This window comes from Colias croceus, chromosome 20 (genome assembly GCF_905220415.1).
Source record: "Colias croceus chromosome 20, ilColCroc2.1".
Lineage (NCBI taxonomy): Eukaryota > Metazoa > Arthropoda > Insecta > Lepidoptera > Pieridae > Colias > Colias croceus.
In genome coordinates, this window is record NC_059556.1 from 1836686 (window position 1) to 1855365 (window position 18680).

Below are 18680 nucleotides of genomic sequence, written 5' to 3' on the forward strand. Positions count from 1 at the left end.
AGTTTGGAACTATTATATTGTTCTACATTCTACAATGAGAACCAGCCACCCGCAGTACACCATTATGGTAGAATTTATGGAAAAGTAAGTGTATTACATTTAAGATTTTATTGTCATAAGCATATTTGTGTTGATTTTAATAGTGTTTCAATGGGATTTTTGGAATATATTTTTGTAAAGTTTAAAAGAGCTAAAGTTTATTTGTATACTCAAGTTAAAGTATTACGCTAGTCATGTGAAATTTGTAAAAACAAAATTGAAAAAGAAGAATAACACTTATTATAAATATTAGAGCACACGGTCCTTTAACTCACGTTAAATTTATTTTAGGCTGGGACTTATCCAAACCCAGTGGGGGTCCTCGTGGTAGACATTATATGCAGCAAAAATGGGAGGAGTTAATTGATATGCTCAATAGTGATGGCACTGGGGATTCTCGAACAGAGGAAAAGTGGCGGAAGGTAAGCCTATTATATCCTAATTACGCACATTTAAGGAAATACACATACTTCACACAATTTGAAATACATGCATGCACAATTATATTGGTGCTGACATCCTGCTCTTGTTCATGTTTGTTAAGGTTTGGAGTGATTTTAAAAACAATGTCAAAAAAAGTGGGCGAAAATAAATACAGAGTCAGCTCAGAGTACAGGTGGTGGGCCAGCGATTCAGCTGACATTAACAGACCTTGAAAACAGAGTTTTAAATTTAATTGGAGTGCAGGCTGCTACTGGGATGCCTATACAAGAAGCTGGATTTGTAAAGGGGTGATATTTTTGCTTGGTAATGTAGTATGTCTTTTTTTTCATAGCAATCGTTGTAATCTCAGGGAAATATAATAAACTGATAATAATTAATGATTTTCGAATTATCTGAATATTAAATTGCATATTGAGACAGAATATGAACAAAAGTTTAACACGTTCAATGCTATACGTATCAGAATTGAGCGATCGTGCACATTCTACAAATGCGGAGTCGGAAAAGTTGTTCTATCCCGTTTTGCTACGCTGATATTTCATAAACTAAATGAAAGTGTGATGAGACAGACATATCGTTTTCTTTGGTATTTCAAATATTATTTAACTGGCTAGTTCAAAAAATACGAGTCAAATCTGATACTAACGCACTGAATATCAATTTTGGTTGTTCAGTGCGGTACGTATCAGTTCTGGTCGTACGTATCAGATTTACGTATCATAACTATTTTTCATTAGTGTTGTCTTATGCAATAAGAAAGGTTGTGTGCACTTGAGTTGTCGCAAGTATGAAGCGGTCACGCCGTATTCTGGAACGCGTTTTCGATGAAAAATATAAGGAGAACATAGAAACAGAGCGGAACATACTTCACAGTAGTCCAAGCACAGGTAAACAATTTACTATTCTACAAAACGCGTCATTTGGAAGTAACATTGAAACCCAAAGTCGCTGTGCCTCTCTTAGCGATATCTCTGTAACTGGACTGGTACCACTGCTTGACGGATCCTTAAATGAAAACTATATCGAAGAGTTCTTGAAAACTCCAAAAAGATCACGTCATATCCAGTCACGCACGACGTATGATAATATTAATCCCTCAACAAGTACCCAACATGAGTCTTACGTCCTTGATCTCAGTCATGAGGGTAACAAAACAAACATACAAAATGATGATTGTTTCGCCCCAAATTTTATCAACCACAAAAACACACAACTCTTAACGCAGCCTATTCAAGAAAATGTTTGTGCCCCTAGCGAGTTAGATTTAAATACCACCAATAATATTGCTAAACAGCCTATTACTGAGCAAAGTGATCAGAATCAGCTTCGAGATGATCCTAGAAAGATTTACCCAAATTTTGGAACCAGGAAAATTCTTGGTTATTGACGAGACAATGATCCCTTGGAGAGGCCGCCTGAAATTCAGGCAATATATTAAAAACAAAGCCCATAGTTATGGGATTCAATTGTATAAACTCTGCACTCCAGAGGGATACACAGTTGCTGTAAAGGTATACACAGGCAAATTGGAGGAAAAGTCTATGAAACCACATGGGCAAGCAATTGTTATGGAGTTGATTCAAGGTTTAGAACAAGAAGGTAGAGTGGTAATTGCTGACAACTTTTATACATCTGTCAAATTAGGAGAAGAATTGTCAAAAAAGAAAATGCTACTGTGTGGAACAATAAGGACTAATAAAAAAAAACTGCCTAAATTAACAGTTGTTAATAAAAAATTAAAAAAAGGCCAGATTCTTGGGAAGATGACTATGGACGGTGTCAAAATTATAAAATGGCATGACACGAGAGCAGTTACCATGATTACTTCATGCAAAGAGCACACGGCAACTGTGATCAATACCGGCAAGTGCCGAAAATTTAGCGGCGAACCAATAATGAAACCTGAATGCGTTGTTATGTACAATAAAAATAAAAAAGGTGTTGACTTTTCTGATCAAATGACCGCATACTACACGACTCTGAAAAGAGGTATTAAATGGTACAGAAAATTGATGATGAGTATTCTTTTTGGAACTTGTTTAGTAAATGCATGGATAGTTTTTAATGAAAATAATGAAACAAAAGTAAACTTACTGGATTTCACTGAAAATATTATACAGAGCCTTACTAAAAAGAAATTTACTAATGAAGCGTTTGATCATCCTAAACCTAATAAAGTACATACATTTGAAAAACGTCCTTCACGTAAACGCTGCACTTTATGCTATCAGGAGTTGAAGCAGACAATGAAAAGCCGTGAAGCGGAAAAAAAAAGCCAAACAAGTTTACACGATTTGTGTAGAGTGTGACAAACCAATGTGTCTCAATTGTTTTAATAAGTACCATACCAGTATTTTGTAATAGTATAATAAAAAATATTTTTTGTAATCGATAGTATTATTTTCACATCCCTTGTCATTTATCGATAAAAATGTAAGTGGTTGCGGTACGTATTATTTCTGACTCGTAAACGAAGAAAAAGTCTCCTACGGACGAGCTATACGAATCATATCCGATACACAACTTAGACATCTAATAACTCGTAAAATAATCTGACAAACCCCCTGCTACGGAAAAAGATACTAATTGCATTCACGAAGAACCATTTTTTGTACAAAAATAAAATAGTTAATGGCTTTTTCAAAGCAAAAACGACTTTCGAACATGGTTCTGACAACGAATGAGAAATGATACGTGCAGTAGGATTGTAAAGTATATAATGAGTCAAATTTGACTCGTATAGCATTGTGGACTATTCGACTAGGTCATGTCTAGCACGCAACGTGTTAACTTGTCTGCAACTTACCTACCTAACCTTTTAAAAAAGGGTCACCACTTAAGTTTTTTGTTAGTATTGTGATTTGTGACACTTGAAATTCTTGTGTGGACGACTGGCTGGGGTTTAAGTGCCACATAATGCATTGCAATTATGATCTTTGTTGACAATGTCTTAACTATGGTGTTTCTATGAGCATTAATGAATACTCTAAAGTAGTATTTTGTTTTATAAAAAAATACAATAGGTATACTAAACAGTAAAGGTGGCCTTTACTCACAAATTTTAAGTAAGCACCATACTTTTTTATTTTTTATAGGTTGTTGGTGGAGAGGATGTTAGCTTGTCAGGTGTACAAGTACCTGCTACAGAAACTGTAGACGAATTGACTGTGGATGATGCTGCTTATGAATATACACCAATTCCTGAAGGTTGGACTTACTTACTTAATTATATACCTTAACTATAACTCTTTTGTTTGTCATAACTACTAGTAACAACAAAACATTTAAAAATAAGATCTTCAAATACTTAAAGTAAAAAAAAAAGTTCCTGATAACTAAAGCTAGCAGAATAGTATTTACGTTGATTGTTGAATCTTTTCCAGATGAATCGAATACTCCAGGAACAAGCAGTCAACCCACAGTCGCTCCACCTCTTTCTCCTCCTACTCCGCCACCAGCACTTACACCACCACCAGGTCCAGTGCAAACCCAGTGGCAACCGCCGAAAAAAAAGAAGAAGCCTGAAGATTTAGTTATAAAAGTATTTAAGGAGTGTGAGACGAATGCTAGGGAGTATGAAAAGGAGCGTGACCGAATTGCACAAGAATTAGAACGAGAGAGGATTCGTCAGCGTGATGTAGAGCTTCAGTTGCAAGCTCAGTGGTTAGATTTTTTGAGAGAGGCGTTAAAGGTTTTAAATTCTTATTTAGAGAAAAGAAGTGAATAGTGTCGGATTTTTCATTTTATTTGTATTAAGGGTTGTTAACAGACTATATACCTATACACTATTCACTTCAATTTCTTAAAAAGAAAACATTTTGTATTTGTTAGAATTAAATTTATTTTGCTTAATCTATACTCATACTTGAGTCCAGCAGTGGGCGTCGTGCGAATGAGATGGTGAAATTATATTTATGAAAGTAATATTATCTTAAAGGTACTTAATTCTATTTTGTAAATAACGAACATTATATTTGTTTCAAACATATTAAACTGTATTTTTATTCTCCAATTCTACCTTTATTATAGACTTCAACATGCTAACACAAAAACCGAAATCAATTATTTACATTACGAAGCCGATTAATCCTGTCTACTAACATGTTTCTTATGGCTCTACCGCGATCAATTCATCTGAAGAACCACTTTCGCGAGAAGGTTCTTCTAGAGAAAAAAATGTTGAAACGCTTATCCAGAAGAAATATATTATATCGTCTTCAGGATCAGGCAACATAAAATCTAATGCTAGGTTGTGTAGAACGCTACATGCCATTATGATCGAAGCACACCTCTCAGGGGTGTAATGTAATGTGCGGTCCTTACTTAAGGCATCGCCACCTATTTTTGGGTCTTCCAAAAGTATTTTCGATCACAACTCTGGCCTTCCCATGGATGGTAGTATATTTTGCCTGTGGAGTGCCTTCAGCAGCATCTGTTATTGGCGTCATCAACCAAGGCCTCTGTGGATATCCAGAATCCACTGAAAAAATATTTTTTGCATATTGAATTATATAATCTTACAACACACAATAACCTTATCACTTAATTATCTATGTCTTTATTTATAATTGGAACAACCTACATGTAAAAAAATAGTTACCTAAAAACCACACTTGTTCATTATTCCGGTGTAAGTCTTGGATGTACCTATTGGCTTGACTGTTTTCGATACGATGACGATTCGAAATTTACATGTTTTTGTTCGTGCTCTGAAAATTAGTTCAATATACGCACACCAGAGGCGCTGTTCAAGTTCCCATACAAAACGCTTTCGTTGACGATACGAATAATTCGATAGTGATTCGTGCTAGGGGCACTGTACAAGTAATTCATGACGGAGATCCTGCACGCAGAGTCGAATTTTGAAGGTCATGTTGAACGCCAATATGGAAGACGTCAATTTTTTTTATTAAAAATCTTATGGACCGACGAGTCCAAATTTGGTCAAGATGGAATAACAAATTATCACAAAATCCATTATTGGGCCCCACAAGTAGACGGTAATCCAAACAAGAAAAAACAGAAGGATCACAAAGGTTTTCCCTAAATGTTTGGATGGGCATTATTAAGAACAAATTGATTGATCCTTTCTTCCTACCCAACAACCTTAATGGTGAAGCATATGAATTTTTTTTGAGAAACGAACTTTATGAGCTACTCAGTAAGGTTCCCCTAGAAACCCGCAGAAACATGATTTATCAACATGATGGTTGCTCCACACATTTTACTTTAAGCGTCTGGGAGTGACTCAATTGGCACTATCCCAACAAGTGGATGGCAGAGGACCCATTCCGTGGCCGGCCAGGATTCCCAACTTGACTCACATGAAAAGCTTGGTGTACGACGAGACTCCCGGACCTGTGGCAACCATCGAACAATTCAAACAGCGCATAATAAATGCAGTAGAAAAAATTAAAATTAATTTAAAGAAAAGTGTTGTTAGAAGTAATTTACGTAAACGTATGCGTCTCTGTATCCAAAATAGTGGCTCACATTTTGAAAATAAGCTGTAAAAGTAATAAATACATACAAATTACAACTTCTACGGCCTTAAAAAAGACGTTAAACAATGGATAAATTTCAACCATTTTCTACCATAGCTGTGTCCTGCTCTTGCTCACATGAAACGTCAATCATAAAAACATGACAGGTTATTGCAATAACTAATCCATTGAATAGCGAATGGATAACATTTTATTAGTAAAACCGTTACTCTTTTACCTCTTGTCCAGTTCATCGAGGAATACGAAGTAGTGGTTTGGGCAGGAGCCGCCACTTACAGGCGATTTAAGAGCTCATTCCCGACACCAACGACGTTGTGTATCACATCAGACGATACTATCCACCGCGGAGTTTTCGAGTACTTATACCGAAGGTTACGTGAATGTGTACGCTATAAAGTGGTACCATTACCTAAGAGCACCAATGGAAGCGTCGCGCAACAATTGGGTTGGAAGCCCAGCGCTCCACGAAGAACGATGCGATTCACGAAAGATGAAAAAGTGTTGGCATTAAGTTTATACAAAAGCATACAGACTGCTTAGAAAAAATATTTGTGTCGCCATCGCCGATTACGTTGAGCAGGATGGTATCAAGAGCTGGCATAAAACCAGGTCTGAATGAAAATATATTTGTACAGTTGAAAAAGCGCGCCCGGAAAAAGAAGCCTGATTACAGGCATTGTACCCTGATTTTTGACGAAATGGCATTATCACCACACTTCGATTATAATAAAAAAGGGACAATATTGTCGGCTTTGTGAACAATGGCAGTGAAACCAGAAATCAGATAGCAGATTATGCATTGGTATTTATGATACGTGGAATTTGTAAGAATTACAAACAACCTATCTGCTACACTTTTTGTTTCGGGAGCACAAAGAAAGATGACTTAGCTGTACTTATTAAAACATTAAACTTAAGAAAATTAAATTCAGTGGGATTCAACGTTTTAGCAACTGTTTGTGATCAGGGTACTTCAAATGTCAGCTCTATAAACTCTTTAATTGAGCAAACAAAAATGGAATATGTAAAAAAACGAGAAGAAATGAGAAATGCTACATTTGAAATTGATGGCAATGAAAAAATATCATTATATGATGTCCCACATTTACTTAAAGGGATAAGAAATAATCTGCTGACAAAAGAATTACATTTTAAAATAGAAGGTGTGGAAAAGGTGGCGAAATGGATATATAAAAGCAATCAAAGGAATAAAAATAATAAAGAAACTAACAGAGAACCACTGCAATCCGGAAAAAATACCGAAGATGAAAGTGAAATTTGTATCACAAATATTTAGTAACACAGTAGGACTAAATATGGGCTATTCAGCAGGTGAGTTTTAACATTATAATTTTTAGAAATTTAATTAAATTTAGCTGTTGCAGTCGGTTATTTTCAACCAATTATTTGAAAAGTAAGGATGCGCCCATCAGAATATTTTGTGGGCAACAACATGGGCTTGCATATGGTTTGATTGATACAGACGAGTTCCCCAACATTAGAGCGGGAATCGAAACCGCATTCTAGTAGAAGGCATGCGTGGCATCTTCTAATACACGCCTTTCACAGCAAGACCCGATGGCTTAGTCTGTTTCCAGCGATAGAAAGAATATTGAAGATATATGAGCCGTTGAAGCAGTACTTTTTATCTACTCCTGGTGTACCAATTACTAAGGATAGAGTACTCTTTGTAAATATAGGGAGGAAGAAAGACCAATTATTAACACAGATGAGACCTATGTTGATTCATTTCATTCATGTATGTAACAATTTATTATCATACTTTTTTCTCAAATTATCAAATATTTGTGTCCTGTGAAATTGTCTAGGCTTTACAAGAGATATAATTATGAAAAATAATCAATATATCTCTTACTACAAGGTTCTAAAGCGTGGTCAGATGGATCACTAAAGGGGCATAAAAAATCAATTTCGAAAGGGCAAAGGATTGTGATAGTGCATGCTGGTTGTTGGATTTGTTCCCAATGCACTGCTCTTATTTAAAGCCGGAACAAAGTCTGGGGACTTTCGTGACAACAAGAATTATAATAATTACACCAAGTGGCTTCGCAGCCAACTAAAACCGAACCTTCCGCCAAATGCGGTTTTAGTAATAGACAACGCATCGTATCACAAGAAGCAGTACGATCCTGCACCTACCTCGAATGCAAAGAAAGCAGACATGCAGAGGTGGTTGACGGAAAAAGGCATAGCATACGAGGAAAATATGCTCAAACTTCAATTATACAAATTGATTAAATTGAACAAACCACAGTACAAAAAATACAGCATTGACGAAATACTTGCAAAACAAAACCATAGATAGTGTTCTTCGATTGCCGCCCTATCATCTGGACTTAAATCCTATAGAAATGGCATGGGCGGCAATCAAAGGTTATGTAGCAAGCAAAAATGTTACGTGGAATGTGACCAGTGCAATGGAGTTAGTAAAGCAGAAAGTTTTATTAATGGGCGCCGATGAATGGTCGAAATTATGTGAGAAAGTAAAAAAAGAAATTGCATTAGTTTTTAAAAGAGGGTTTTGTGGAATCCGGGTTGTGAACTCCATAAAAATGCTGTTATCTTAAAAAAAAACTATGGGAAGAGGTAGCAATCGAAGTAAAAAAAGATGGAAGTACTCAAAAGTTATTTATTTATTTATGATGTGATATTTTTTTTTTGTACAATGAGAAGTTAATGCTGTGAGTGTATATTATGGCGTTGGATTATATTTTCTGGCAACGAGTTATTCTGCCAGGTAATCGATCCGATTCCATTGAAATAATTCAACAAAATATATCTAGTTTGTAATGCACTGTTTGAAAATCTATATTGAGTCCTGGATATTGGTGCATTAGTAATAGTAGAATTTATGTCCTGTTGAAACGTAGATCGATCTCCCGTCATAACAAAGTTGTGTAGAATGCATACAGCTTTTGTAATTAAAATATTTTCAATAGCTTTCTGTAAAATCCTCCATTTTGCTGCCATTATACCAAAACAGCACTATACACTTGAGTCTTGAGTCTGTACTTGTAAATAGTTTTTGTGTTCTCAATATTTGCGTATTGTTTTGTTAAAGTTAAATAAAAATATTGTAATACAAATAGCTGTAAAGAATCTATGTATGTAAAAAATAAAATAAATAAAAAATAAATTTCTTAATGAAAAAGGCCTCATCAAATAATTCATTAGTGCATAACCACCATCACCAACTAAGACAAATGGTACTTTTATGTTTGTATTAGGAATTTCTTTCTCCGATGGAATATTGAGGCCATTAGTTCCTAACATGTAAAACAAATATTAAGTTCTAAAATGTCCACCATCGGACTGACGCCCTTCTGCTCCGATATCTAAATTAAATAATTTTACAATCAGCATCAACTACAGCTTGTAGTAAAATTGAAAAATATTGCTTGTAATTATAGTACAAAGACCCACTATTACATGAACACTGTCCCCTTATATGTTTTTCATCAATTGCATCAATACAATTGGGGAAATTCCACTTGTTAGTACTTATCAGAAATTTCATACCATTTCTCCGTCGTTGGATTTGGCATGTATTAATCTTTCAGTGTACTCCACAATATATTACATGTCTCGCTTACAATCTCAGAAACTGTAGTGCGACCTAAGCGGAAATGAAATGGTAGATGTTGACCGGTTACGACAAGAGTATTGGGAACGGGATAGGCTGCAAGAACTCATTGAACAAGAACTGATCATTTCAGTAGGATCTGACAGTGATTATAGTGAAGATATTGAATTCAGTGATGCAGACAGTGCAGAGATGAGATGAGTGGTGTTGAACACCACAATTGCTTTTGATTTAATTAGTATAACTGCTGCTCTGCACCTCCTCAAGATTGACTGTACATTAAGAAGAAATTAATAATAACAAGTTCATAACTTTGTATCTCTTATCATTATATTCTTAAGGCCAATTCAAATGCAATAATAAAAAAACATTGCAGTAGAAATACAGTTATTATTTTTTTTTGTTGACGGTACCAGTTGATGTGCCTGTGACGTCATGTAACGGTCATCGACGGCCAACTCGAAGCGAACGGGTAGTAATTGGTAGACAACGATTCTAGCGTTAAGATCGCCTATTGTTCTGTATAATTGGTATTTGATGAATAATAAAGATTAACAATTAAAGGAGTAAATTAAATATTGTCTTTTTTTTGTAGGTAATTCAGTAATACAAAGATGGAGGGGGATTAAGGATACCTTTTAAAATAATTAATATGAAAAGAAACTCAAAGATGCAGGTAGGTCTGGGTCTGGATCCAAAAATATAAAAGAATACCATCTGTACAAACAACAACAATTTCTTAAGAAAAATTTGCAAAATGAGACCACTACTAGTATAAAACTAGAGGAGACATTTGTTGCTAGCTGTGAAGACGAAATAGCAATAGAAGATCCATTAAGTTTTGGAAATAATGATCAGTGTTTAGAAATATCAAAAAAAGTAAGGGAGTGCAAGTAAACCTGAAACCTAAAGGTAAATAAATCAACCATGACTAAAAACGCAAATATTTAAAAAAGAATAGGAAAATAATATTTTCACCAGATGCAGTATCTTTTGGTAGTATGAACGACACATCTTCAAATACCTCTTCACATGAAATGTTTAACCTTCATCAAGCGTCAAAGAATCTTAAAGATTCAGATTCGGAATAGGAAAGCGAAACACTTTTTTTAGGAACTATATGCTGTATAAAGTGGAACATTTGGAGTTATAAAGCGCAGATTTCCTGTATTACCATTGGGTATTCGCTTAGATATCCCGAAAGTTAATGCATTTGTGTGTTTGCTGCAATACTTCATCACATTGCTATAGAGTATAGACTATAGACTTTAATGAGCCAGAACCTCCTAACTTGCTAGAGGAAATAGAAGCTGTAGATATATTTGTTAACGAAGTACCAGTTGATAATATAAACCAAGATAAACAACATGGGGGTGATGACAAATTTCAAATGTCTTTTTATCATTAATTTTTTTTTAAATATGTTTATTATTTATTTTCATGTCTTTAACCCTAGAAAGATAGTCTGCGTCAAAATGACTCCTGCGTTTTCGAAATATAGCTTTATCTTTTTAAATGTCGCGAATCCAAAACTGTGCTTATAGGACATTTCATAAGTCACTAAGAGCTACCCTATGGTATTCGTCTCAATAAAGTTAGAGTAACCAATTTTGAAATATAACGACTACGTGAGTCAAAATTACGCATGATTATCTTTACCGTGACTTTTAAGATTTTGACTTCTATGGTAGTTTGAATATTTTTTAGCTTATTTTTACTGTATATTGTGACTTATGTTAAAAATTTATTTTTATACATATTGAAGCAAATATAGAAAACAATTGGGGATAGAAAATTGGAAGAATATTGTATACTAGCCGCTCTTATGCAAAGCGATGAGGGTCCCTGTGAAGAAACCGATAGGGAAGTAGGAGGACCACGAAATTGAAAATGACGAGCAAAGTGACACAGAAGAAGCTTTTCCCGATGAGGTACAAAGCAAAGATGATATATTACATTCAAGCAAAAGGCGAAGTAGATGCATTAGACCGAATGTGTTCCCTGATGTTCAATAGTAGTAAGACAATGAGATGGCCAATGGCTTTATTTTATGGAATCAATAAAATTGCTTGGATATTGCATATTAAATTTATAGCCACAATGTTAACATCAAAGCACAAAAACATCCGAGTCAAAAAAACATGAAATATAGAAGCATGGAACCGTCTTCTTTGTTTATGCGTGGGTGTTTAGAATCACCAGCTTTGATAAGATATTTGCGTGATAATATCTCCAATTTGTTGCCAAATGAAGTATCTGGTACATCGTAAGAAAGTACTGAGGAGGCCTTCCGTAAAAAAAAACGTATTTACTATACGATTTGTCCTTCTGAAATATGACGAAAGGCAAATTCCTCCTGCAAAAAATGTAACATCGTTATATTATGTCGTGAGCATACGTTGATATGTGCTAAACTTGTTTCTCACTATTTTTTATATAAGTATATGTACAACATATATATAAGATATAAAAAAGTCTGATAATTGTAGCCAAAAATAAGTTTTTATTAGAAATAATACGTGTTACAAGAATTGTAGATTTAAAGCAGACGTTTAATGTTTTCGTTTTTTTATATGTATAAAAATAATTAAAAATAAATTATTTGTAATATTAATTATTCTAACATAACTGTAAATATATAATAACTTACAATTTATAGAAAAAAAACAATATACCGCGACTTAGAGCTAACTAAAAAACATGCGTAAATTTGACGCATGACTATCTTTCCCGTATTACTCAATATGATTATCTTTCTAGGGTTAAGGGTTGCCGAAACTTACATCCCACCAAAAACATTTTCATGTAAAATGTTACCAAGACGAGCCCATATGACTCGCACGGTGAAAAAGTTATCAGATCTCATGTAGAGCCAAGCTTCTAACACTACACGCCCTAACTCTACAAGGCCTAACTTCACAAACTCTACACCTTAGTCAAAATATGTGGCTTGGCCATTTCGCTACATTCACATCGGCGTAAGGTGAAAAATTAATTCACTGTTCATTACTTTTGTGTTATACAATAGTTCTTGTAGTAACGAACGGCCAAGCCACATATTTTGACTAAGGTGTAGAGTTTGTGAAGTTAGGCCTTATAGAGTTAGGGCGTGTAGTGTTAGAAGCTTGGCTCTACATGAGATCTGATAACTTTTTCACCGTGCGAGTCATATGGGCTCGTCTTGGTAACATTTTACATGAAAATGTTTTTGGTGGGATTTCATTTCTTTTTGTAAGTTGTTTGTAACAAAATTTTATATGTCGATTAAATTTTTTTTTTAACAAGGAGTACCTATACATATATTTTATATCTAGGGGAACCAAGTTTTAGATTATTAGATTAGACCTCTAGCGTCATCAAAATTTAATTTAAAATTACAGGTCTCATACAAACTCCCATCCCCTAGTTTAAGGGGTTGGGGGATGAAAGTTACAAGTTTTATAATTTTTTTGTTGTTTGTGTGCTAATACTAGCTTACATACAAAATTTCAGCTTTCTAGGACATTAGGAAATACCTTAAGAATTTTGATGATCATCAGTGAGTCAGTGACGAAATTAGCGTTTTTTAGATATAAATAAAATCTGAAGTATAAAAGCTAATGTAATTAAAACTTAATATATTCAATAAGTCCGCTATTGACAATATATCCTGAAAATTTTGTTGATCTAGCATAATCCAAACCCAAGTTATGAGGGTTCAAAAAAACGTCGAAGCGCTTCGAGAAAAGGTAGGTAGTGCCCGTGCGCTTCGCTTGTTCGCTTGGCTCGTCTTGGCGGGGGCACTACCGTGCCCCCAGATTATGGTCCGTAGACTTTTCTTGTGATTTTTCGCTGGCGAAAGCAAGCCGTCGGTTTACAGCCGCTATCAAATTCGTCATTAAAGAGATGGACTTTCGATAAATTTCGCATACAGTCGTGGATAGCAAGGTTTTTGGGCTACAGGTTCAGTGATTAATAACCCTAGGCCGGGACCAGCACTATCAATATCTATGGAAGAAAATATTGTACTGTTAGGCACCCTGAACAAAAGACGGAAATAAAAAAATAAAATTATGTGAAAATAAATGATTTATTTATTTATTTATTTATACAACGCATCGGCCGCCGTAAACTCCCGTCAACACAAGATTAGATGGAATAGACCACTTCCCTTAACGTCAATAAAATACTGGTCGAGCCAATAAGCAACACACACGAGAACGTTGTGTGCGATGCCGTATTCTTAATAGGCGATTTGAAAGTAATGTTATTTGTAACATGTCAACTATTTTTGAGTATTGGTAAATGTTGGCGAATCTATCACACCGTAGAACAATGATTGTCCATGTGATTGCCACGGTTGTTAACCAATCATTCATCATATTCAAAAATATTATCCAATTCCAACAATATTACCTACATATCAAACTGATAACCTCATTTTACAAATTACTGCGATTTCATAAAATATTTATACATTTTACATTTTTATGAATAATAATTGCTATTCTTAGTAGAATTCATTGCTACAATAAAATAATTAAGCCTTTATAGGATATGTACCATCTAGATTCTCATCATCAAATACTGGTGGAAGGCCTAAAGCTGGCAGTTTTATGTGCATTAAGATTTCTTCCTCCCCGGGGTCCATTTTCAGTTCTGGTAACGGCGGTCCTCCTCCAGTACCCATGGCATGTTACCTATGGCCAGCGACTTTATCTTTTACATTTTTTTTTTTGTATTTTAATACTTTTTATTTATTGATTTATTTATACTCTGCTACACCTAGATTAAAAATACTCTATTGCCGAGAAAATCAATATATTACCAGTACAAAATAAAGACGATGACATCGAACAAATCGATAATGAAGACGATAATACTACTGAAACGATTGACTCTGAACTCTGAAGTTTGAAAGAAACCAAAAAATATCCAAAGAAACATGATGCAGAAGGTTTTAATGGAAATATTATAATTATATACAAGTAAATGGAGTCACCGTCAATTACTGTCTTAAGCCATGAATATACGAGATTCGTGGCTTAAGACAGTAAAGAAACAAAAAGATGAGTCTAAATCTGGATCTTCGGCCAAAAAGACACGAAATTATTTATATCACGAGCAATTAATGTTTTTGAAAAAAGTCTCCGAACCTCGACCACCACATGAGTCAGTTTCAAAAATAGCAAGAACCGAGACTGAAGTAGGCATGGAATCAGATTTTCGTTCACCTTTAATTAAGGATAAAAGAAAAATTGATAATAAAGAGGTTATATATTTTCAAAAAATATGGGAATAATTTGTAACTCGGTGTCAACTAAATTATACACCAGGAAAGCATGTTACGATAGATGAGCAATCATTAGGGTTTCGAGGACGATGCCCGTTCCGCATGTCCCTTATGAACCCAGTAAATATGGAATTAAAATCCCTGTGTGACAGCGGAACGAAGTACATGCTAAATGCACTAGTCGAGAGTCTTTTAATGTGGAAAGGTTGGCTCGAAATGGCTCAACTTCGAACTCAACTCGAAATGACTCGAAATGAGTCAACTTATTCCTAATAAAGCTGTACATACGTACTACGTAAAGGGGTGAAAACTTATGAGATTTGTGAATCTCAAACTGGCTACATAATATGGAGGTTTCAGGTTCACGCTCATAAAAAAGCCCATCTACAATATACAGAAGATCCATTAGAGGCCCATTACTGACCCAAGGCCTAGAAAACAAAGGATACACATTGTGGATGGAAAACTTTTACCACTCCCCAAGCCTAGCTCGACCTCGCCTTAAATCCTTGGGGTTTGACTATGTAGGAACCCTTCATCGTAAGTACGTATTTATGCGGCCAGGTCAAATTGCTGGTCTCACTGCAGGGGACGTCGATGTTATGGTATGGAGAGATTCTAATAGGGTGTCTACAGGGTTAGTTTTCAATGACCAGCCAAAATTTAAAATTAAGATCTAGATATTAAACCAAAGGTACATTAGAAACATTATTGTCGAATAAAATAAAATAAAAATAATAGCATTCATTTGAAAATGTCTTAAAAATTTCCTAAATCGTAAACACCGCCAGAATCAATGCACTTGTGTGCGTGCGCGCATCGCCAAATTTATGTGTGTGCTAACTTCTACCTATCTAGGTTGTTGAACTGAATTGTGCTTTTGTAATGTCCACACGTTCGCTTTTTAGTGGCGGACAGGAGTGAAATCTAATTAAAAAAAAAAACGTTTTTTTTAAATTAGATGTCATTCCTGTCCGCCACTAAAAAGCGAACGTGTGGACATTACAAAAGCACAATTCAGTTCAACAACCTAGATTACCTAGATAGGTAGAAGTTAGCACACACATAAATTTGGCGATGCGCGCACGCACACAAGAGCATTGATTCTCAATAAGACGCCGGCGCGGCGGCGTGGCGGCGCACCCCCACCCCGCGCGCGGGGGACGCTCCGGCACTTGCGCGTACGCCCCCGGCCCCGACAGTAGTGACCGTGACCTAGTTGCATAAGCGCGTGGCCCGTATTAGCTCCGTATGATCATCGTTGTCATCACTATGGCGCAACGTAATTTCTCTAACACCGAGTATTATGAGATGGTGCGGTGCTACATTTTAAGTGGTGAAAGTTTACGTGGTGCGCAAAGACTGTACAGTACCGACAGTTTACCGCGGTTGCAACGACAAGGACATAACTCACATGTGCCTGCCAGACGAACAATTTTAGCGGCTAATCAGAGGTTGTTTGATTATGGGCAGTTTACCACACCAGCCCATGCATCGAGTAGGGGCGGACATACTGCGATAACACCGGCGGTTGAAAGTGCAGTGCTGGAGTTTTTCGAGCGGGATCCTTGTGCTAGCACGAACGACGCCGCTCGACGCTTTAATGTCAGCCAACACTACGTGTGGAAGCTGTTAAACTCTTCTGGTTTTCACCCTTATCGCTACCAAACCGTGCAATCACTACACGGCAACGATGGAACCGCCCGAATACAGTTTTGTCAATGGTTATTGAGACATTTAAATCGTAAAATTTTGTGGACAGACGAAGCCCTATTTACGCGTGTAGGGCTTTACAACAGCCGAAATGAACATTATTGGGCGCTAAATAATCCACACGTAATCAGAAATAATTACCATCAAGTCCGCTTTAGTGTCAATGTCTGGGCTGGCATAATTGGCAACATCATTGTTGGCCCTGTCTTTATTGAAGGACGATTACCAGGTGGTGATTATTTAGCAATGTTACGCGGTGTAATTGAGGAATTATTAGAAGATGTGCCACTAGCCTATCTTAGAAATTATTATTATCAACACGACGGCGCTCCGCCTCATTACTCAAGTGCAGTGCGTGATTTTTTGAATACAAAATACGGCCACAGGTGGATTGGGCGCGGAGGACCTGTACCATGGCCTCCCAGGTCCCCGGACTTGACGCCAATGGACTTTTATTTATGGGGTGAGGTGAAAAGACGTGTTTACGTTGAGGAGGCACAAAGTGTTGAGGACCTCAAAAATAAAATAATTAGTGCATTCAATGACGTTAAAAGTGAAAACGAGACACTTAATTTGTTAAAAAGACATTTAGGAAAACGTGCTAGACTGTGTATTGAGAGAAACGGACTCCATTTTGAACACATTTTAAAATACACTTGAAATTATTATGTCGGGTTGATTAGGTAAGTTTGTTTTGAATTATTGTAAATAGCTGATTCCATTTTTTTAAATACGCCATAATAAACACTTCGCATAATTATTTTATATTATGACGGTCCTAAGCCCGTTTAAGTATGAAGGGAAAATTGGAATCTGCTCTCTTACGTAATTATTATTATTAACACGAGTGGTTATCACTACAGTAAAAGTTCCTTATTCGCGGGGTATAATGTTCCATATTTTTGTAACGAATGTGAAAGACGAAACAATAAAACACGCAAAGCGGCTTTTACTATAAACGGAACTACATTTAAAAACTACTTTATTTATTGAGTTATAAGGTTGCTTCCATTCTGTTTATTTACATTCTCAAAAACATCAATCGCGGCAAAGGCGGTTTGCGACAAAGGCGGCTTGTGTCAAAGGCCTCGCCGCGGCGATATCATTTAACAACATAATATTATGGACTTTAGGCAAGCTTGTAATAAGATTTTTACTTTCTTATTAGTCCATTTGACAAGGATATTGGGTTAGATACCTATTGGAATAATTTTATTATGATGTATGTACTTATTAAATCCGCGAATAAAAAAAATTTTTAGTCGTGCATTTTTTAATCCGCGAATAGTGAAAACGCGAATAAAGGAAGCGCGAATAAGGAACTTTTACTGTACTTAGAAAGTTAATTGTTACTTATTGATAGTACTAGCGCTAAAAACAATACAACCAAGTTAACGCGGCGTGCGCGCATCGGCGCGCGGCGCGGCTCTTGCGGTTCGCACGAGCGAGGTCGTTGAACTTATCGCGTGTTTACTATTTAGAAAAATTTTAAGACATTTTCATATGAATGCTATTATTTTATTTTTTTTTATTCGACAATAATATTTCAAATGTACCTTTGGTTTAATATCTAGATCTTAATTTTAAATTTTGGCTCGTCATTGAAAACTAACCCTGTATGTGGGGTGGATGGGTCAATTATTGTCCAAGTACCCAGTCTCAGAAGACTGCTAAACGTGTCCATTTTAAATTAGTATATTCTGTATAATAAAATATTGGTGCGTTTTAGAAATCGAGCCGTGTCGACCAATCGGCGATGCCGCGCCTGCGCGCGCTTTCGGATAAGTAACGAGTGGAGGAGAGGGGGCATATCGCATTCATTTGTTTATTATTTACTCCACGCCCCCAACAAGCTTCTCGCTATTGTATTGTTTTTCAGTCAGTTCCTTGAAGTAATTTAGTGATAACTAGTGACTTATTTGAAGATTTCAATTGTTTTGTACTTTTACCTCTAGCTATGCCGAAACGCATATAGTGGTGCTGGTGACATTGAACAGCATTTGAAGTCCGAAAAACATTAAAATGCAGATCGTGCTGCTTCTTCCAGTTCTTCAATGTTGAATTTTTTCAAGAATCCAAACGCGCCATCTTCACAGGATTTGGA

General features: G+C 35.9%; 2 protein-coding genes and 1 pseudogene across 2 annotated transcripts in view; 1 reads left to right on the top strand and 2 right to left on the bottom strand.

Moving 5' to 3' along the window:
• Nucleotides 1–18680, bottom strand: part of LOC123700755 (MYG1 exonuclease) — a 95478-nt gene that overhangs the window by 28430 nt on the left and 48368 nt on the right. The gene's annotated exons all lie outside the window — the stretch shown is intronic.
• On the top strand, nt 299–4244 carry LOC123700758 (formin-binding protein 4-like). The gene is made up of 3 exons (XM_045648078.1): nt 299–461; nt 3579–3690; nt 3867–4244. The coding sequence occupies exons 1-3, from the start codon at nt 378–380 to the stop codon at nt 4208–4210; spliced, it is 540 nt and encodes a 179-aa protein (XP_045504034.1). The 5' UTR covers nt 299–377; the 3' UTR covers nt 4211–4244.
• Nucleotides 4159–14260, bottom strand: LOC123701020 (annotated as a pseudogene).

Bases quoted from the DNA above. Each gene is read 5' to 3' on its own strand.
- LOC123700758 (XM_045648078.1), top strand. From the start codon at position 378: ATGCAGCAAAAATGGGAGGAGTTAATTGATATGCTCAATAGTGATGGC. The intron at 462-3,578 runs GTAAGCCTATTA...TATTTTTTATAG, and splicing joins CAGAGGAAAAGTGGCGGAAG to GTTGTTGGTGGAGAGGATGT. The intron at 3,691-3,866 runs GTTGGACTTACT...AATCTTTTCCAG, and splicing joins ATATACACCAATTCCTGAAG to ATGAATCGAATACTCCAGGA.